Source organism: Rhinoraja longicauda, chromosome 17 (genome assembly GCF_053455715.1).
Source record: "Rhinoraja longicauda isolate Sanriku21f chromosome 17, sRhiLon1.1, whole genome shotgun sequence".
Classification (NCBI taxonomy): Eukaryota; Metazoa; Chordata; class Chondrichthyes; order Rajiformes; family Arhynchobatidae; genus Rhinoraja; species Rhinoraja longicauda.
In genome coordinates, this window is record NC_135969.1 from 14360260 (window position 1) to 14380833 (window position 20574).

The 20574-nt window shown below is 38.7% G+C and overlaps 1 protein-coding gene across 5 annotated transcripts in view; it reads right to left on the reverse strand.

Annotated features, from left to right (window-relative positions):
- Positions 1-6200: 6200 nt before the first annotated feature.
- The window catches only part of LOC144601775 (RNA-binding protein 5-like), a 36353-nt gene continuing 21979 nt past the window's right edge, over positions 6201-20574 (reverse strand). For all 5 annotated transcript variants that reach the window (XM_078414178.1, XM_078414179.1, XM_078414177.1 and 2 more), the window contains 11 exons: positions 19611-19684; positions 17426-17504; positions 17243-17334; positions 15370-15540; positions 14917-15063; positions 11797-11883; positions 9832-10023; positions 9288-9362; positions 8795-8892; positions 7609-7738; positions 6201-6465 (listed from right to left, as the gene is read on the reverse strand). In XM_078414178.1, coding sequence (XP_078270304.1) covers positions 6340-6465; positions 7609-7738; positions 8795-8892; positions 9288-9362; positions 9832-10023; positions 11797-11883; positions 14917-15063; positions 15370-15540; positions 17243-17334; positions 17426-17504; positions 19611-19684 — 1271 coding nt within the window. In that variant the 3' untranslated portion in view covers positions 6201-6339. The remainder of the gene's footprint in view (positions 6466-7608; positions 7739-8794; positions 8893-9287; positions 9363-9831; positions 10024-11796; positions 11884-14916; positions 15064-15369; positions 15541-17242; positions 17335-17425; positions 17505-19610; positions 19685-20574) is intronic.

Consider the following 20574-nt stretch of genomic DNA (forward strand, 5'->3'; position numbering starts at 1 on the left):
TAATTTAATCCAGCAACAGAACACCCACACTCTCTGCAGTCTCACGCACGAGTTAACTCTCTAGCCCCTTCAGGTAAACCCCGTAGCACTAGTCCCTTCCCCAGCCCTGTCCAACCCGTGCTGAGGGGGATGATCCAGGGAGTGGCCTAATCCCCGGGTACCGCCACACTATCATCAATCGTTACATTTGGAAAGCTTCAAGTCAATCTTAAGAGATTTTTAAATCAACCTCACAGTTTCACTTAGTGTAAGAAAATAACTGCAGATGCTGGTACAAATCAAAGGTATTTATTTCACAAAATGCTGGGGTAACTCAGCAGGTCAGGCAGCATCTCAGGAGAGAAGGAATGGGTGACGTTTCGGGTGGAGAGCCTTCTTCAGACTGAAGTTTCAGAGTGAAACTTCAGTTTCACTTAATTTTTTTTAAAATGTGTCATAAAACAAGAGTAGGGTAATCGATCCCTTGAATCCATTCCAATATTTAATCAGATCAGGTGTAGGAAGGAACTGCAGATGCTGGTTTCTACCCAAAATAGACACGCACAAAATGCTGGAGTAACCCAGTGGGTCAGGCAGCATCTATAGAGAAGAGGAATAGGTGGTGTTAAGTCGGAACCCTTCTTCAACCTAATCAGATCATGGCTGATCTAAAAAGGGCACTAAATGCTATAGAACATGGATAGGTGTTGTTTTGCATTTTTTTCTGTAAACTGGTCTCTGCGGTTCCTTGTTTCTACATGGCTAATTTAATTGTGGCTTCAACACCACAATAACACTATTCAAAATCTGCCTCTCTTGTAGTCTTAAAGACCGCAAATTGCACCTGGAATTTATTCAATGAGTGCCTATACAGCACTTATGAATGGAGAACTCCAAAGTCACATCCCCTTGAGAGACTAAATTCTCCACATCCCCACCGTGAATTGGCAACCCCTTATTCTAAAACTATGCTTGCTAATTCCAGATACCTGTGCAATGTCCTCTCAGCAATTTGGCCCATCAATAAATACTCCTCCGAATCCAGTATGTGTCACTCATATCACCTCCCATTCTTTTAAAATGCAGTGAGTAAAGGCTCAACTTTTCTTTATAAAACAACACCTTCAATCCAGGAATCAGGTCATTCAAATTGCTTCTTCCAATACAAATATGCAATTCCTTAAATATGGGGACTATATCTCCACATCTATTATAGACTTTGATTTGGTTGTACTACACTTTGATTTCACACTATTCTGAGCAGGTTACCTGGTCTTACCGACTTTTAATTTATTAAGTATTTGTGTGCTATTGCGATAATGGGCTTGCAGCAATTAGAAATGTCATTGCTCCATTGCTGGTACATACGATTCCATATCATAAGTTTGTGATAATAGAATTAGGCCATACAGCCTATCAAGTCTACGCCATTCAATCATGGCTGATCTATCTCTTCCTCCTAACCCCATTCTCCTGCCTTCTCCCCGCAACCTCTGACACCCGTACTATATCTGTATACAGTACTCTAGAACCAGCCTCACCAGCAGCCTGCAGTTACATCAAATATCCCTACTTTTTTTAAATGCCATACTCCTTGAAGTAGAGGCCAATATTCCATTAACCTTCCAAGAGTCCAAGTAAATGAAAAACACCAGGGCTTTAATGAGCATGGTGCTCCCGATTACAAGACTTGTGTTTCATGTACGAGGAGCCATAAATCCCTTTGTGCTGCCAGTTAATAATCTAAATCTTTCAAATAATTTTCATATTATTTACTTTCTCAATTCTGCACAAAAAGAAACAAGGATATTAACTCTACAATTTATATGCAACAAAACTGGTCAACACCAACATTTTGCAGAACTTCCTCTTTGCTCTTTCCACATATTCTGCCTCTCACATAACTTGTACATATCACTTTTCAAATGCCTTGCTATCCTTAATACTAACTTTCCCCACTTGGCAGTGTAGTCAGCAAACACATATATAATGACACTTGGTCCCTTTCCGAAATCATAGATATTTTTATTGCGCAAGAGGTGGCCATCTGGGTCATTTAGTATATCATTAGCTCCAGGTACACTACCTTGCAGATTACCTGATATATCAAGTGCATTTGCCACACATTATTTGTGCACAAATATTAATACACCCTTCTGCAAATATACCATTCCCTATGCAAGGAGATAGGAAAGTTTACATTTCCTTTTAGGTACCGAGTTCCAGACTTTTATGACTCAATTTCCCTCTTACCTTAGTCACGTTTCTTAACTACTTTTCTTAGGAAAATAGTTTTTATTTTCACCACTTCTAGGTGTCTATTTATCAGTCTCAGTTAAATTTTCCCTTGGCCTCCTCATAACTTTTCAGTAATCTCATCATACTTTTCCTGTTTGTAGTGACAAAATAATGCAGTACTCTAGTTGTCACCTACTGTTTACTCATCAAAATCAGGTTATAAATAGCAGAGGCCCACAGACTTTTTACCATGGAATTTAAAAACACATTTAAGAAGATCTCACCTCAGGTTTCTATCAGATAACAGTGATGTGGAGTTTTAACAATGAAGACATCACAATGTAAAATGACATCATAAAGAATTTGTAACTGATTTTGCTGAAAAAGTGAAAACCAAGGTTGGATATGCAGCTCAAGGACCCCAGTAAAGCATCTTTGAAAAGGATATCTTGCTTGTGTAAACAAAGAACTGCAAATGCTATTTATACGCAAAGTGCTGGGGTATCTCAGCAGGTCTTCAACATCTCTGGAGAACACGGATAGGTGAAGGTTTGCGTTGAGACCCTTCTTCAGACTGACTCAACCCAAAATGTCACCCATCCATGTTCTTCAGAAATATTGCCTGACCTGCTGAGTTACTCCAGCATTCTGTGTCCTTTGATAACATCTTGCATATTGGATAGATTTTAAAAATTTGCCTAACTATGAAGCGACCTGCAGCTTGCAAACATTGATCTGAAAAATTACAGTAGTGCCAATGACTGGTGTGCATATAACCTCAAAGGGGGCCGACAAAGGCTTACTCTATTTTTGATGCATCTTTGATCTGTAGGGATTCCAAATCATTGGAATCGGTTGTCGGACGGAAGAAAGCTGAGGTTGGGCAGGCTAGGACTTTATTCCTTGTAGTGCAGGAGGCTGATGTGTGATCTTGAGATGTATAAAATTACGAGGGGAATAGATAAAGTGAATGCAGTCTTTTACCCCAAGGTAGGATAACCACCAACTAGAGGGTGTTTGTTTATGGTGAGGGGGGGGAGAAAGATTTAATAGTAAGCCAAGGGGCAACTTTTTCCACTCAGAAGGTGAGAGGTATATAGAATGAGCTGCCAGAGAATGTAGTTGAGGCAGGTAAAATAACATTTAAAAGATATTTAGACAGGTACATGGATAGGAAACGTTTAGAGTGACATAGGTGAAATGGGATGAGCTCACTTCATGAACAAATTCTTGATCGTCATGAACAAATTCAGATATTCACCAGCAAGAGAATATGGATGTGTGGTCCTACAAAGAAAGATTAAATAACTTGGGACAGAAGAAAACACATGCTGAGCAAAAATACAAGTGCTAGCTAAACGTAGCCGGCCCCCCAAATTCCTTCAGCACTTTAAATTCGGACTGTATTGTGAAGTTTGTGTTTCTTAGTGAAACACATGTCTTCAGGGATATAAAAAGGAAAAATAAGAGAATGAGAATCGGTGTGGTCTCAGAATAAGGGGGTGCCCACATAAATCTGGGATGAAGAATTTCTTCTGAAGCTTGAGTGTCTTTGGAATTCCTTGCCACAGAATTATGGGAACATCCCTGCTATTGTGTCATTGTTAGATCAGTTTGGAACTTTCTCTGGCTATAAACTAAATCTCCAAAAAAGTGAATGCTTCCCCATCAACCCAGCCCTACAGATCCGACAGGAATCCTTGCCTTTTCCCTTATCTCAAGATGGTTTTGTATATCTAGGAATACGCATTACCCGCTCTTTTACATCTCTGTTTGAAGCTAATTATACGCCTCAAGTTAGCCAAATGAAGGCTGACTTTGAGAAATGGCGTAGTCTACCACTTACTATGGCTGGGAGAGTAGTCGGTGAAGATGACTGTACTTCCCAGATTTCTTTATTTGTTCCAGTGTTTGCCGGTCTTCCTATCGAAGTCATTTTTTAACAAAGTTAACCATTTTATAACCTCCTTTATATGGGGCAATAAGGTTCCAAGGGTTAATAAGTGTACTCTCCAAAGAGGTCGTGAAGTAGGTGGACTGGGCCTTCCCAGTTTTATTCATTATTATTGGGCATCTAATATCCAAAAGATATTATTCTGGCTCCACCGACCAGATGCAGACTGGTGTCTGCTTGAGTCACAGTCTTGTTAGTCCTCGTCACTTCCAGCTTTAGTATATTCCTCCCTGCCATTGAAATCCTCTCGATTCACATCCTATCCTGTCGTACTATCCACCCTCAAAATTTTTATTCAATTTCGCTGTCACTATAAGTTCACATCAGCTTCAGTTCTGGGTCCCGTTCACAGTAACCATTTATTCCCCCCTTCTACACTTGACTCAACCTTTAGACAATGGGGTTTGAATGGTCTTAAGTGCATTAAGGATTTATACACACAACATATTTGATAGTTTTGAAAACCTGTGCAGAAAATATGACCTCCCACATAATCATTTCTTTAAATATCTTCAGATCCGCCACTTTGCCATGAAAACATTTCCTTCTTTTCCTGATCTCCCGTCTGTCACAGGGTTGGATAAACTCACTCTTACCTTTGCAAATAAAGGACTGATCTCTGCATTATATTCTCAATTGATGTCGTTAGGGGATCAAAACCTGAACAAAATTAAAACTAGGTGGGAGGATGACCTTGGTATGGATCTGTCTGAGGAACGCTGGACAGAAGCACTGAAAAGAGTTAATTCCTCGTCATCATGTGCAAAATTGGGGCTCATACAATTCAAAGTTTTACACAGGGCTCATTTAAGCAAAGCTAGGCTTGCCGACATATATCCGGGGACAGACGCTGGCTGTGACAGGTGCTCCTTCTCTCCAGCCAATCTAGCTCACGCATTCTGGTCATGCCCCAAACTTGGTGACTACTGGACAGTGGTTTTTAAAACCATCAGTGAAGTCCTTGGAGTGACAGTGAGGCTTTGCCCACTTGTAGCTGTATTCGGCGTAACGGATGGAACTTTGGGTTTAAATGCATACCAATCTGACATCATTGCATTCACATCACTTTTGGCCCGTAGGAGAATTTTGCTGGTCTGGAAATTTACAACTCCTCCATCTGCTGCCACTTGGCTAGAGGACGTAATGTTTTTTCTAAAACTAGAAAAGATCAAATTTACACTGTGTCTGTGAAAAAGTTTTATTCAGAATGGGAACCTTTTCTGTCATACTTTGAGAATCTAAAAGAACTACCCACTGACTGAGGGCACTTCATTGCAGTTGGGGATCTGCCTTTAATTATGTTTTACTTTTATTTATTTACTTATTTTTGTTTACACAATTGCCGATTACCTCACAGGATGGCTGATGCATAATGAATGAGAGAATCCTGAACCATCTGACATGTTGTAGATATGTATGGGCCTGCGCCTTGGAAGAATGTAGAGGTTTTGCTGTCAAATTGTGCATTTGCATTTGTGATATGATATATTGTGAACACATCAGCTGCAAAGGGGTGTCCAGGGAGGGTGGGTGAGGGTTATTTTTGTTATTATATATAAAGAACAAAATGGAGGGGAATGTAATGCATTACGTTTTTTCGTATTGTATCTTTCCTTCAATAAAAATATTTTAAAAAAAAGAATTATGGGAACAGAATCCTCCAGTATGTTTAAGTCTGAGATAGTTTTCTAATTGATAACGTGATCAAGCATTATGGGAAAAGAGCAAGAAAGTAAATTTGAAGGCTGGATTAACCGTATTGAATGGCAGAGTAGCCTCAATGGACTGACTCCTGTACTTAAGGCTTATACAAATATTTGCAGGATTCCTCCAGATGAGTCTCTGTAACGTTCCTTATATTTCCATTTATAATCAGCAAAAAACAAAACATATAATCTACATAAGACTTGGTATTGTACATTTCAGAACATAACAGATTTAAAGAAAAACTCATTCTTTTCAAAATTTATTCTGAAAAAAGAAACAGTAGATACATTATTGTACACTTGATTGACAATACAAAATGTACATTGTACATTTAACATAAATAAAATTTAACCAAAGTGTCAAAAAATTACATTTCCTACAGACAAATTACACTGTTTACTTAAGTATATACCCGGTAGCAAAAATTAGGAAAAATTATTTACATATTTACAACCGTTAAGTTACTCCAATTCATTAAACCTTGTAAACATTGCCTTTTTAACCGCGTCTTTGTAGGAATCAGAAGTAGTGACACCATATGAACTTCCTCGGGCGCCTAAACCAGCACCTTTCATCCTTGTTTGAGCCTGAAATAAAAAATTGTTAGAACACTGAATCATGCAGCATTTACATTGGCACGAAACATAAATATGTCTTGTTACATTACCCACATTAAAAATCAAAAAGTACAACATGCACCTAGCATTCTAATGCTAATGGAATTAATCATCAATATAACTCCCAGATTCAGAATAAAGGATCACTAATTTAAGCAGACCAGAAATAATTGAACTGTGGCCCATTTCTACTCGAGAGCTATGGAAGCTGAATCACTGATAGACAATTCACTTTTGTGAAATTGCACAATTACCTCTAAATAATTATTTCACTCTATTTGATAAGGCCAGAAATTACCTAGAATTTACAAGATTCCAAAAACTGTTTAGTCTTTTCCTTGATGCCATGGGTTAGTCAATCCTATGTTTCCATCCTTTCACCTTATAACAAAGTAATTGGGACAACTAAAAGCTACGTTCTCTGATCATCTTGATTAAAGGCTATTGGCTCCCTGGCCTATATGTGCCATTCGTAAGCTGGCAATCATGAAGTGTACCAGGGAATCCTTTGCAGCTTGTGTCCAGAATAAAGTAGCTAACTTCCACAATCAGTCGCCAAAATATACCATATTCAGTGTGCAGTATATTTATTACCACTTGAAGATGCGGCAGAAAGCAGTGAGCAAATACCATGTTATACAAAGCAATAAATGGCTGCAGATAATATTCCATGTCCTAAAAGAAAAATCGAACTGAAACTCCAGTTGGATTTATACTAATGTAATAATTTTAGTGATTTTAATGACAGCACTTAGATTCAGTCCTTGAATTAAATTTTCAGGGAAACAGTTTTAGATTTCTTATTCCTTCCCTAAAGCATGAAGTGAATGATTGGCAGGCATCTTTATGATATGTTAAATGCTGGCCTATTCTTATCAGCACGCAAAACAAATGTGGCACTTGGAGCAATAATCAAAAGTAGCACCTCTGAATTCCTCCGTGTAATTATAGAAATGCCAAAATAAAAGCAAATTTAAGACTAAGAAAAGCACTGTTTAACAAGGGATCAATTGAGAAACTACTTTATTGAAATCAGGTTATCAATATCCAAATCAAATTAATTGTGAATTCGATAGTGACAGCCAAATTGGGAAAATGCATTGAATACCATACCTGTATAGGTGCTGTAATGCCTTGCCGATTTCTTCCCAATCCTGAGCCTTCCTTCCAGCCCATCGCCTGAAGCATTCGACTCCCAATATTATCACTGTTAATACCGTTCTTTGTTGGTTGCTCAAAATCACTGTTGCAAGGAAAATATCTTATCTTATTTTCTAATTAAAAAAATTAGAAATGCCAAACACTTTACTGCAATGGCAAGGATATTAGAGATCAATTCAATTTGTCCCAGAGAAAACATGGAGATTCACAAAGGATTTCATTGAGCTTGTTTGGGTAAGTTTAAGTTGATACTTTCAACCACTGATGATGCTCATCAGATCCATAACAATAATGTAACTTCACCATACTGTGATCTAGTCTGTGATGGAGGAACAAGGGCTGACACTGTTACAATCAATATTGATTTCAATTTTGTGCATCAAGAAGAAATCACCACAGAATATCAGACATAGAATAAAAAGCTCAATGGGTCAATAGAAGTCATTCTTTTCACTACGTAATCCACGTTATTAAATGGACAGAATCTAATTATTCTTGCATTCCTAAACATTGCTCCTCTCAATTAGCATCATTTACCGAGAGGATTTGCTGTAGTTTAAATTGTTTTAGAAAAAGCTACTGCAATTATTCTTTCTTTGAAGCTTAAACGAGGAAAAATAAGTTGATCACTCATCCCAGCTGGGTGTAGAATAGATCATAACTAATCATTTGTGTCACCATTATTTAAGCCTCCTTCATATTTATTTAATATCCAATATTCTATTGATTTAAACTGCATGTTTAACAACGGAACATAAATGACTTTTTGGGGCAGAGATTTTTAAAGATTTGTTAGGTGAATAAATTTCTCAGATCTAACGGCTAGCCTCACAGTTCTGGTTCAACAGCCAGATTCACTATCCATTTTACACATCAACAGAATGTTTCAATTATCACATTTTACTCTAGGGAAAATAAATTAATGTTTTATAGACTTAAAAGCTTCAACTGAATCAATATCTGTAGTTAACCCAGAAAAAGATATTGATAGATCGTTAACTGAAGATATTGCGGGAATGTGGGAAACTGTATGCAATTAGATCATATCAGTTACGAGTCATAATTTCACTTCATGATAAGAATGTATTTGAGGGGTAAATGGCCTAATCAAGTTCCCTTGTTTATTGCTTGCACTTACATCACTGCAGCATTATTAAATCTCTTCCTTTTGGGTTCTGGAGGCTCTGGGATCCCATACTTTTCTCTTCTTTCTGCTGCCCTGTCTCTGTACTTCATCTGTGAGGGGAGGAAGGCATAATTAAAGTACAAAACCATGCAAACCATGAAATGCTAATAAAATAATTTGGTCTAAAACTAGATCTCTTATCCATTAATGTACAGCCCTATCACTAACGACAGGTTCTACCTTTTAAAATGATATTTGAGCAAGCCATAGAGACACGATTAAAGGCAAGTAAAAGTTTGATCCGTGATCCAAAGTTTAATCCAAAATTGTAATTTTTCAAATCAGATGCAGCGAAGGGTCCTAGAGAAGTTAGTGGAGTAACTTTTATTCCAGTGTATACACGCTCAGTGTATATATTGAGGCCAAGCTGAAGACCAAAAGATTGCTGAGAAACAGAAGAGCCCTTATAACTAACTTTACAATTATACCATTTAAATTAGCTTACCTCTATTTCTGTTTTTTCTAATGCTTCAAGTTCACGGTCGGACATTCTTGATCGTCTCCTGATCTCTAAATTTTGCTGCAATGATACATAAATATAATTACTATGTTCGCCATAAAGCACACACCATCCTCACCATGCAGAAGGTACGCATCCAGTTATTTTAACTGGAGTACCTACTGAATAATTTGTCACAAAATGAACTAATCAACCCAACAGTTACAAGAAATATTTAGCCAAAAGCATCACTGCATCTTCACATTTTGTGTGGCAAGCATTTCCGCACTTATAAATATTAATTTTATTGCAGATGGACACAAAAACTGGAGTAACTCAGCAAGCCAGATAGCATCTCTGGAGAAAAGGAATAGGTGACGTTTCGAATCAAGACCCTTCATCAGACGTAGTCTGAAACCAAAACGTCACCTATTCCTTTTCTCCAGAGATGCTGTCTGACCAGCTGAGTTACTCCAGCTTTTTGTGCTCATCTTCGGTATAAACCAGCATCTGCAGTTCCTACTACGCATATTAATTTTACTGCAGTTACCCTGTGCAGGTCAGACAGTTGCTGATGGCGAGTAAGGGCCTCTTTATTAGGAAACTGTCTTCTGCACAGCAGACAGGCCATTTTGCTCCAATCTGTCATTTTTTCTTCCAGATCTTGAGATGTTTCTTGTTCTTCGTCATCACTCTCTCCACTATAGGATGCCACAAGACCCTGGAGCGGACTCGACTTTCTCTGCAAAGACGACAAAGTTCAGTTTAATCAATGTATTTTGAGGTGAGCAGCTCCAACTTTTAATATAAACCTCTATTATTCACCTTAGAGATGTACGAATTGTCAAAATAAACAATTGTTACCAGATTATCATTTTACAAATATAGCACAGAGGTGCTTTAGTCGTAGAAATGAAAACAAGGTTCAAAAGTATAATTTTCACTACTGTGAAGCAGATCAAATATAAGATAATGATGAAGTTTATACCTCACCTAAAATGTATTGAAGAAATGGGCGGCACAGTGGTGCAGAGGTAGAACTGCTGCCTCACAGTGCCAGAGACCAGGGTTCAATCCTGACCCCGGGTGGTGTCTGTGTGGAGTTTGCATGTTCTCCCTGTGACCGCTTGGGTTTCCTTTGAGTGCTCTGGATTCCTCCCCCATCCCAAAGAAGTGCAAGTTTCTCGGTTAATTGGCCACTGTAACTTGCCCCCAGTACGTAATGGGATAGCCAGTGTGAACTGGTAATCAATGGTCAGCGTCGACAGTGGGCTAAAGGGCCTGCTTCCATGCAGTGTCTCTAAACTAAACGTCTGAGAGATAACTGAATGTCCATTTATTAAATTCGGGACAGAAACCTCAATAAAATCAGCCAAGTTGATTTCACAATCAAATGTTCAGATTTGTTCAAAAATGTTTTTCCTTAATTTGGCATAACTTCATACTTAAAGTTAAACTATTATCCTTCTGCACTCACTTGCAATGTGGAGCCAACTATTCAACAGTGTCTCCACATTCAGTAAAGTAACAAGTTTGACGGCAGTATTAAAAGGAATAGGAATAAAACCAGACTTTTTAATCTGTTGCTGCTTATTTTTATTTCTAAATTTCAGTTTGCATTCATTGCATCAAATCTATATGACCATTTTCATGCAAGCCACTTAAAGCGGTGGGACGAAAGATAGAAAATAGGTGCAGGAGTAGGCCATATGGCGCTTGGAGCCAGCACCGCCATTCAATATGATCATGGCTGATCATCCAAAATCAGTATCCCGTTCCTGATTTTTCCCATATCCCATGATTACGTTAGCCCTAAGAGCTAAATCTAACTCTCTTGAAAATGACCAGTGAATTGGCCTCCACTGCCTTATGTACCAGAGAATTCCAGATTCACAACTCTCTGGGTGAAAAAGCTTTTCCTCACCTCAGTCCTAAATGGCCTACCCCTTATTCTGAAACTGTCACCCCTGGTTCTGGACTCCACCAACATGGGGAACATTTTTCCTGCATCTAGCCTGTCCAAAAAATTACGTTTCTATAAGATCCCCTCTCATCCTTCTAAACTCTAGTGAATACAAGCCCAGTCGACCCATTCTTTCATCATATCAGTCCTGCCATCCCGGGAATTAACATGGTGAATCGATGCTGCACTCCCTCAATAGCAATAATGCCCTTCCTCAAATTAAGACACTGCACACAATACTCAGGTGTGGTCTCACCAGGGCCCTGTACAACTGCAGTAGGACCTCCTTGCTTCTAAACTCAAATCCTCTCGCAATGAAGGCCAACATGCCATTAGCTTTCTTCACTGCCTGCTGTACCTGCATGCTTGAAGTCTGCAGTTCTGTACAACACATTTACAGTTATGAAAACGCTTTCCCATTTCCATTGTTGAAAAGTAGTGGGAATTCACCTGATCTAAACGTGGCAACACTGCAAGTTCCTCAACCCATAATATTTGAGGTAAATGAAAATACACCAAAAAAAAGCAAGCTTGAAAGAAAGACATTCAAACCTTCAGTGGACTTTCATCATCATCTCGCAATTGTTCCGACAGACCACTAAATGGTTCCAATACCATTGGCTGGCGCTCAACCATCCCCTATAACAGATGTGTTCAATATCCATTAATTTAATGCACATTTAAATAACACAAACCATTTGAGAGGCGACAGATGCGAGGAAATGCAAAGACAAATGCAGCAACTAAGATAAATATGGGGTTTCCAGAGAACGAGGCTGGTGTAAATTAATTAGAGCAAACGAAAAATTGGCAGATGTATTGAATACATTTTTTACATCAGTCTTCACCATGGAAGACGTTGCTAATATTCCAGATATCAGACGGGATAAAGTATTGGAGAAACTCGGGGGGTGGGGGGCTAGAGGCAGATAAGTCGCCAGTGCCCCATGAACAACATGTTGGGATTTTAAAGGAAATGGGTGCAGAGATATAGTGGAACCAGTGGTTACATTTTTGACAACTCACTAAATTCCCGGAGGGTACCAGGAAATTCCAGAAGATCGGAAAACAGTCAATGCTGTTCAAATAAGGAGAAAGGCAGGGGACTACAGGTCAGTCTGGTTATCAGCTATTATTGACAAATACAAGAGTCAACCAAAGAAATAGCTAATCATTTGGGAATCTTGTTGCATTGGTTTTATTATAGAGATTATGGGGCAATGACACAGAAGAGTAGAGGCCAGCATGGATAGCCATGGTTGGGCAGGCATGAGGAGCCCGATGGCCTACTTCTGCTCCTATTTTCTGATGTATTTTTCCAATTTAATGTACTGCAATGTTCATAACATAGTCTACATTTGTAACCCCAAGTGCAGAAAGTGCCAAGTTTACAAAATATGTGATCAATCTGCAAGGGCGACGGGATTCTAATTTCCTTCAAAAACTATCCCACGCTGACCTGTCTTTGACCTCTTACATTGTTTCCTATAATACCCAACATCTCCATTGGGTTCGGATCGGGTGATTGACTTGGCCACTCAAGAATTGACCATTTTTTAGCTTTGAAAAACTCCTTTGTTGCTTTAGCAGTATGTTTGGGATCATTGTCTTGCTGTAGAATGAACCGCCGGCCAATGCGTTTTGAGGCATTTGTTTGAACTTGAGCAGATAGGATGTGTCCAGACACTTCAGAATTCATTATGCTACTACAATCATCAGTTGTATCATCAATGACGACAAATGAGCCAGTACCTTTAGCAGCAATATAAGCCCAGGCCATAACACTCCCACCACTGTGTTTCACAGATGAGGTGGTATGCTTTGGATCTTGGGCAGTTCCTTCTCTCCTCCATACTTTGCTCTTGCCATCACTCAGATACAAGTTAATCTTCGTCTCATCTGTCCACAAGACCTTTTTCCAGAACTGTGGTTGCTCTTTGAAGTACTTATTGGCAAATTGTAATCTGGCCATCCTATTTTTTCAGTTAACCAGTGGTTTGTATCTTGCAGTGCAGCCTCTGTATTTCTGTTCATGAAGTCTTCTGCAGACAGTGGTCATTGACAAACCCACATCTGACTCCTGAAGAGTGTTTCTGATCTGTCGGACAAGTGTTTGGGGATTTTTCTTTATTATAGAGAGAATTCTTGTCATCAGCTGTGGAGGTCTTCCTTGGCCTGCCAGTCCCTTTGCGATTAGGAAGCTCACCAGTGCTCTCCTTCTTCTTAATGATGTTCTAAACAGTTGATTTTGGTAAGCCCAAGGTTTGGCTGATGTCTCTAACAGTTTTATTCTTGTTTCTCAGTCTCATAATGGCTTCTTTGACTTTCATTGGCACAACTTTGGTCCTCATGTTGATAAACAGCAATAAAAGTTTCCAAAGGTGATAGAAAGGCTGAAAGCTCTCATACCTGCCTGAAGGAGGCATTTAGCTTGAGCAATGAGCAATTACAAATACCCGTGAAGCCATGTGTCCCAAACATTATGGTGCCCTGAAATGGGGGATTATGTATAATAAACACAGCTGTAACTTCTACATGGTGAAACCAAAATGTATAAAAATGGCCTTTAATAAAATCTGACAATGTGCACTTTAACCATGCGATTTTTTCTATTAAAAATCTCAATTTATTTTTCTATTACAAATCTCAAATTGTATACTGTCCTCATTCTAGATGCCTCAACTACAGAAAAGCTTATTTTTATCTTGTCACACAGATTTTTAAACTAATGGACCCAGCTTAACCAAGGTATATTCTCAAGTTTCCACCGTCTATCATTGCCCAATTTCGATTTGTTTTATTTCCAATATTTATTTTTAAATTTTAATTATGGATTTAAAAACCTCGATTGTTTACAAAATATTCCTTAATTCATTTGTCCCTTAAAGTTCACATTTCACCTAATTATCCTTGTGCACCCAAAATTGTAGACAACCTTAATACTTGTTAACATGAGCTTCTGCTCACAATCATTCCTGTAACTCTTGAATTTAACTCCTCCAACCTCATCTACTGTATCCGCTGTTCCAGGTGTCAACTTTTCTACATCAGCGAGACCAAGTGCAGGCTTGGCGATTGTTTCGCTGAACACCTCCGCTCAGTCCGTCTTAACCTACCTGATTTCCCAGTGGCTCTGCACTTCAACTCCCCCTCCCATTCCCAATCTGACCTTTCTGTCCTGGGCCTCCTCCATTGTCAGAGTGACGCCCAGTGCAAATTGGAGGAACAGCACCTCATATTTCCCTTGGGTAGGTTCCACCCTACAGTTTAAATTCCATTTGGAATATTTTGGAGGATCAAGAACCAAGAACCCCAGCGGTATGAACATTGATTTCTCTAACTTCAGATAGTCCTTGCTTTCCCTCTCTATCCCGTCCCCCTTCCCAGTTCGCCCACTAGTCCTCCTGTCTCCGACAACATTCTATCTTTGTCCCGCCCCCTCCCGACATCAGTCTGAAGAAGGGTCTCGACCCGAAACGTCACCCATTTCTTCTCTCCAGAGATGCTGCCTGACCCGCTGAGTTACTCCAGCATTTTGTGTCTATCTTGAATCCTTTCCTCATTTAGCTAATATCTTCTCCATTTCAATATAAAATTAGTGTCCTTTTGAAAGTCCACATAATTCAAGTGCTCCACTACACCCAATAAGACCTTTTGACTGCATTAACATACCCTTTTCTCAAATAGAGCAAATCCTGCATCTGCAGCAGCAGACTCTCTCCTCTCCTCTTCTTTAGCAGCTATCATCTGCATGGTAGTTTTGACATTATCTTTCTGTTTATTTAGACTTTTAGCCCACCGCTCCATGTCCTTGGCAATCTATGGAGAAAAAAAAATTCACATTAAGTTCCCATGTACCCAATATAGAATGGAACATGATCACTGACAATAGATCGGCTTTTTTTAAATGTCCAACAGGCAATGAATTGTCAACATGAAATGATATCCAAACAGAAAACCTCAAAGGAGAAGTAAAAATCATACAATACATTCTCATGCACCTTAAGAATGTCCATAATATTTATCTAACAACAATCCACTTGCAGGTTTCAGCTGCAAAGGTTCATTAATGGGGCAATGGAAGCCAAACCACTTGCGTTTAGTAAATCATGCCATAATTCTCACTTGTTGTGCTGTCCTGCTCTTTGGTTTCTCCTTTTTCTCCTTCCCATCTTTGTTTTTTGCTCCAGTGGCTGATTTCATATTTTGCTGCATAGATTGATCTGGAGCAGGCAAGTAAGTTTGTTTTTCTCCATCCCAATACATGTACTGCTGAGTCTGTGCATTGAAATAGTACTGAAACAACATTTTGAAACGCATTATTGTTTTATAACACAATAAGTCAAGAGTTTAAACATTTATCACAGGACCTCTTAAATTATTCGATGATGGGTAAGAAAAGTGTAATCGATATCTTTAACTCAAGTATGGATCAAGAAGGGCAGAATCACTTAATGTGGATTCATTCAATTGCCTCCTTAAGTTTTCATATATCCAACTTGACAAGTATCTTATACAAGGAAAACAAAAATATATCAGTAGATTAACTACTTATCAGTACATTCTTGACTTCTTTATCACATCTTAACCTTCAGTCTCAGATTTATTCCATTTTATCCATCAAATGTTTATCAGAGTGGTGCATGGTACTTTTCATCACAGACCAAGGTTGTGATAATGTCAATTTGCTTAAAATCAAAATATATACCTTTTAAAACGCATGTTTCTCTTCGTACTATGGAATACCTACTATAAGAGCAGGACCTAATTTCTTGAGCCCTCACAACAGTTGTGCTCAGGACTGCAACGTGGCATAGCTGGTAGTGTCTCGCACAAGGCAAGAGACCCAGGTTCAATTCTAACCTCGGACACTATGTGAAGTTTGCATGTCCTCCCTGTGACCACATGGGTTTCCTTCCACATCTCAAAGAGGTGTAGGTTTGTAAGTTAAATGGCCACTGCAAATTGCCACTGAGTGGATGCAATAGTGGGATAACATGGAGAATGTTGAACAGACAATCGATGGTTGGCATGGACAGTGGGCCAAACAGCCATTTTTTAAATGCTATATCTTTTAATCAAATAGCCCAGCATTACATTACACTAGTTCAGAGCATAGCAACAATTCAGATTTTCCTCTTTTGGATGAAAAACACAGAAGTCCCTTCTGAATAGTATCGTTTGAAATAGGCATATTATTTACACCCACTACCTGTTCAGCACTGCCTTCAACCACCACTGAAGGTCACCTCACCTTCTGTCTAACTTTTTCTGTTCTGTACTTATTTATCTATTTATTCACTTCTCTATGTTCTAGAAATCCCTGTAAAGCGTCTTTGAGTGTTTGAAAAGCGCTATATAAATGTAATGCGTTATTATTATTATTATTATTACATGTTGTTTATCCACAGAGCAACACACTGGGCATGAGACTTCAGGGAAAATAATTTTAACTTCATGTACTGCTGGCAACCCAATTAAAAGTGGGCTGTGGCATTAATAAGAGGAATGCCGCATAGATTGGAAAATCCAGTTTTACCTGAAAAACAAACTTGTCTGTTTAAGAATGCTGAAATTTTCAGGGAAAGTTTGGCTACATCTTAATGGAACAGGCAAGTATAACTGCAACAGATTAAAAATCTCCCTGGATTCAGAAACCATCATTGTTAATTTCATAAGTTACTACAGTAATGAGACTTTTGATCAAGCTACCCAAGGTTCTGATAATATAAATTTGTTTTAAAACAAAAAATATCCCTTTTGAAGGATGTAGTTGAGGTAGGTACAACAACAATATTTAAAATACATTTGATCAGATACATGGATAGGTACGGGATGACGGGCCAAATGAAGAGAACGAGCTTAGATGGGGCATCTTGATCAGCACGGACAAGCTGGGCCAATGTGCCTGCTTTCGTACTGTATGACCATGTGAAGATACCCAAGCAAATCAGTACATAGCAAGCTTTTAAAATGTGCACTGTTGATAAGTGAGTACCTGCGAATTTGGGTCATAGTAGAATCCAGTCTGCGCATCATAGTAATATCCTGATGATTCATCATATTGGTAAGTGGACACATCTGGTACAGCTGGAACAGAAAAACAAAATGACTTCTCAGCAACATCTAAATAGAGTGCATCTGGGTAAAGCACAAAGAAACACCTGGGTAAAACACTCACGATAGTTTGAATCCTTTGAATCTGAAGAACCATTAGGTGGGGAAGAATCTGTGTGCTGAGATTGACCTGACTGTAATGCCTGGGAAAAAAAGTTACCTTTTGTTAAAATACTCCAAAGTAAATCATTAAATGTCCACCATGCCAACTATTAATATGTAGACAATTTCTCAAAACTGATTGATGCAACATGTAACCAATAACTGCACAATGCAGATGAAAACAATCCTGCACAGCACTTTATTTTATAGAGGGTATATAGTCTGTGTCCTTTGTCTTAATCAAGGTGTAACAAAAAAGAATGCACATTCGAGACATCTGAAAGGCAAATAAAATCACTCAACAGGTCAGACAGGGCCTGTGCAGAAAGATGATCAGATCTATGTTCTTTCATCTGACTTAACTCTACCTCTTCAGAGTGAAATTAATCATTTTTACATATATGTCCTTTCATCTGAATGTTAACTTACTATCTGCACAGATCCTGCCTGACCTGCTGAGTGTTCGATTTAATTGCTTTACAGATGTCTCAAGCATCTACATTTCTTTTTATACCTTGATTAAGACAAATGACTCAGACTGCAACATGCCATAAAATATGCTGAACAAAATATTTTTTCTCATCTGCATTATCCAGACTTCTGCCTAGACAAATGCTGTCTACTCTTGCCTTACGAGATTTTTCTGCATTTTATTTTTATTTCAACCAAGATCTAACTGAATGCTGGAGTAAGTCTGTAGCTGAAGATCTGCAACCATTCCTAAATATCCCCAGGTCAAAATCCATATCCAAGACATGCTTTGAGAGCCATTACAAACTAACTAGCAGTGAATTGATAAGTGCATAATAAACAGTCAAACACATTGAAAGTATTTTAGAAACAGAAAATTGATGCAGGAGTAAGCCATTCGGCCCTTCGAGCCAGCACCACCATTCAATATGATCATGGCTGATCATCCAGTTCCTGTTTTCTTCCCATATCCCTTGATTCTGTTAGCCCTAAGAACTATATAATTTCTCTTGAATACATCCAGTGAATTGGCCTCCACTGCCTTTGGTGGCAGAGAATTCCAGATTCAAAACTGTCTGGCTGAAAATGTTTTTTCTCATCTCAGTCCTAAATGGCCTACCCCTCAACATCAGGAACATTTTTCCTACATCTAACCTGTCCAATCCCTTAAGAATTTTATGTTTCTATAAGATCCCCTCTCATCCTAAATTCCAGTGAATATAAGCCCAGTCGATCCATTCTTTCATCATATGTCAGTCCCGCCATCCTGGGAATTAACCTGGTGAACCTACGCTGCACTACCTCAATAGCACGAATGTCCATCCTCAAAACTGCACACAATACTCCAGGGACAGTTTGGCATCAAAACACATCACTATCTCAAAAATAAAACGGATGCATCGAAATTACAGTATGGAATGAAAAGGGGAACTGTTCAAGACTGTTCATGCCAGCTGTATTAATGCAAAATGTTTAAGCTCAATAAACTTAGTTTTTCTGAATGCAGTAACAAAGAGGCTCCACAAGGCCCTCTGCCACCATCCGATTGCCCAAGATGTCAAATTAAAACTTTTACTCTTTCCCCCCCCCCCCCCCGAGATATCAAAGAATATTTGGAAATTGATTTTTTTCCTCTTAATCAACAAGCTCTTCAGTTTCCTAATGGAAACTATTCCACTAACACCTGCAACAAACCACCTTCATATATTTTGTAATCTGCTGCCAGAAGTCAACTAACATAAATGGAGTCTGCAAAAAAAAATCAGTGCTTTCAGCTTAATGCCAATATGTAGATGTAGTTCAAAGCTACAAAATGCAGCAAGCAGGTGTCTAATTTTATTTTCTTGTTTTTGCGTCTTACTGGCAGGTTCAGCTTCAACATTTGGCAGAAAGGTTGCTGCAACATTTACATTTTTTAAAAATTGTACAGCAAATAATTCGTAGCGTTATTTTGGATTTCTGGAATGACCCTTGAGAGAGTATATTTCTGTAATCTAACTCAAGGGGGTGAACAATTCTGAAGAAGGGTTTCGACCCAAAACATCACGCACTCCTTCTCTCCAGAGATGCTGCCTCTCCCGTTGAGTTACTCCAGCATTTTGCATCTATCTTCGGGCTGAACAATTCAGTACTCTCAAAAATCTCAAACGTGAGCATACTGAAAAGTCCCCACATACCTCAGGTTGATTCTGTAACTGGTAGGTTTGACCATCTTGGGAAACTGTTGCAGGTTTAGAAACCGTTGGAGGAGCTATCAATGAGAAAATATAAACTTGAGAAATATAGCAAGGGAGGGACCAATAAACAAGTAGTATAGTCCAGGAGGATCCACATTTACATAGGTTAATGTACTATGCATTAGTCAAGCCAACATTACAAATGACCTGTTTTAAAGTCACACAAGTTTACTACCCAAGTTTCACCCGCAACTATTGCAGGACGACGACCGGTTTTATTCTTATAGAGATATAGTTTACAAATATTCTGTGAGTAGTGAACTGTGATGCAATTCATTATGGAATCCATCATCAATCCATGAGCACAGTCTTCATCAACTGGAAATAACCTACTCTACTGGTAATATGGAAAGAAAACAAACAAAACTGTCAGGAATAGAAATAATGAAAAGTATCAGTACTGCAGTGACATCAGAACCATTTTCTTGGCCAACCCCTCAGAATCTAGTGCAACTTGTATTGACTTTAGTTTTATGGATCCCAAATTGGCATAATTGGCTGCCACAGATGGATGACAGTGGCTATCAGTGCCCGCTGATTGGTAGTTTGTGCAAGATGGTCTGCTGTTTCTGTAAGGCCAAGATGTGCTCAAAATGCATGGTACTGAGGTTGACTGATTCCGAGGCGTAATTTAGGGATGAAGCATGTCTTCATAGAACCTTTGAACATGTCTTTGATAATTTTCCTCTGTCCACTTGGTAATCTCTCATGCCAGCGTTAAAAAAAGTGATGTGATACAGCAGTAGAAACAACCATCCCAGAACAGACAGCACTTCCAGTTTGAAGTATTTGGAGCTTACCACATCCAGAGTGGCATAAAATTCTCCAAGAACATTAAAAATATGTAAAGAAATAGAGATGTAAGAAAATGTAAAATTGATGGAATAAATCTCCAGTATTAATT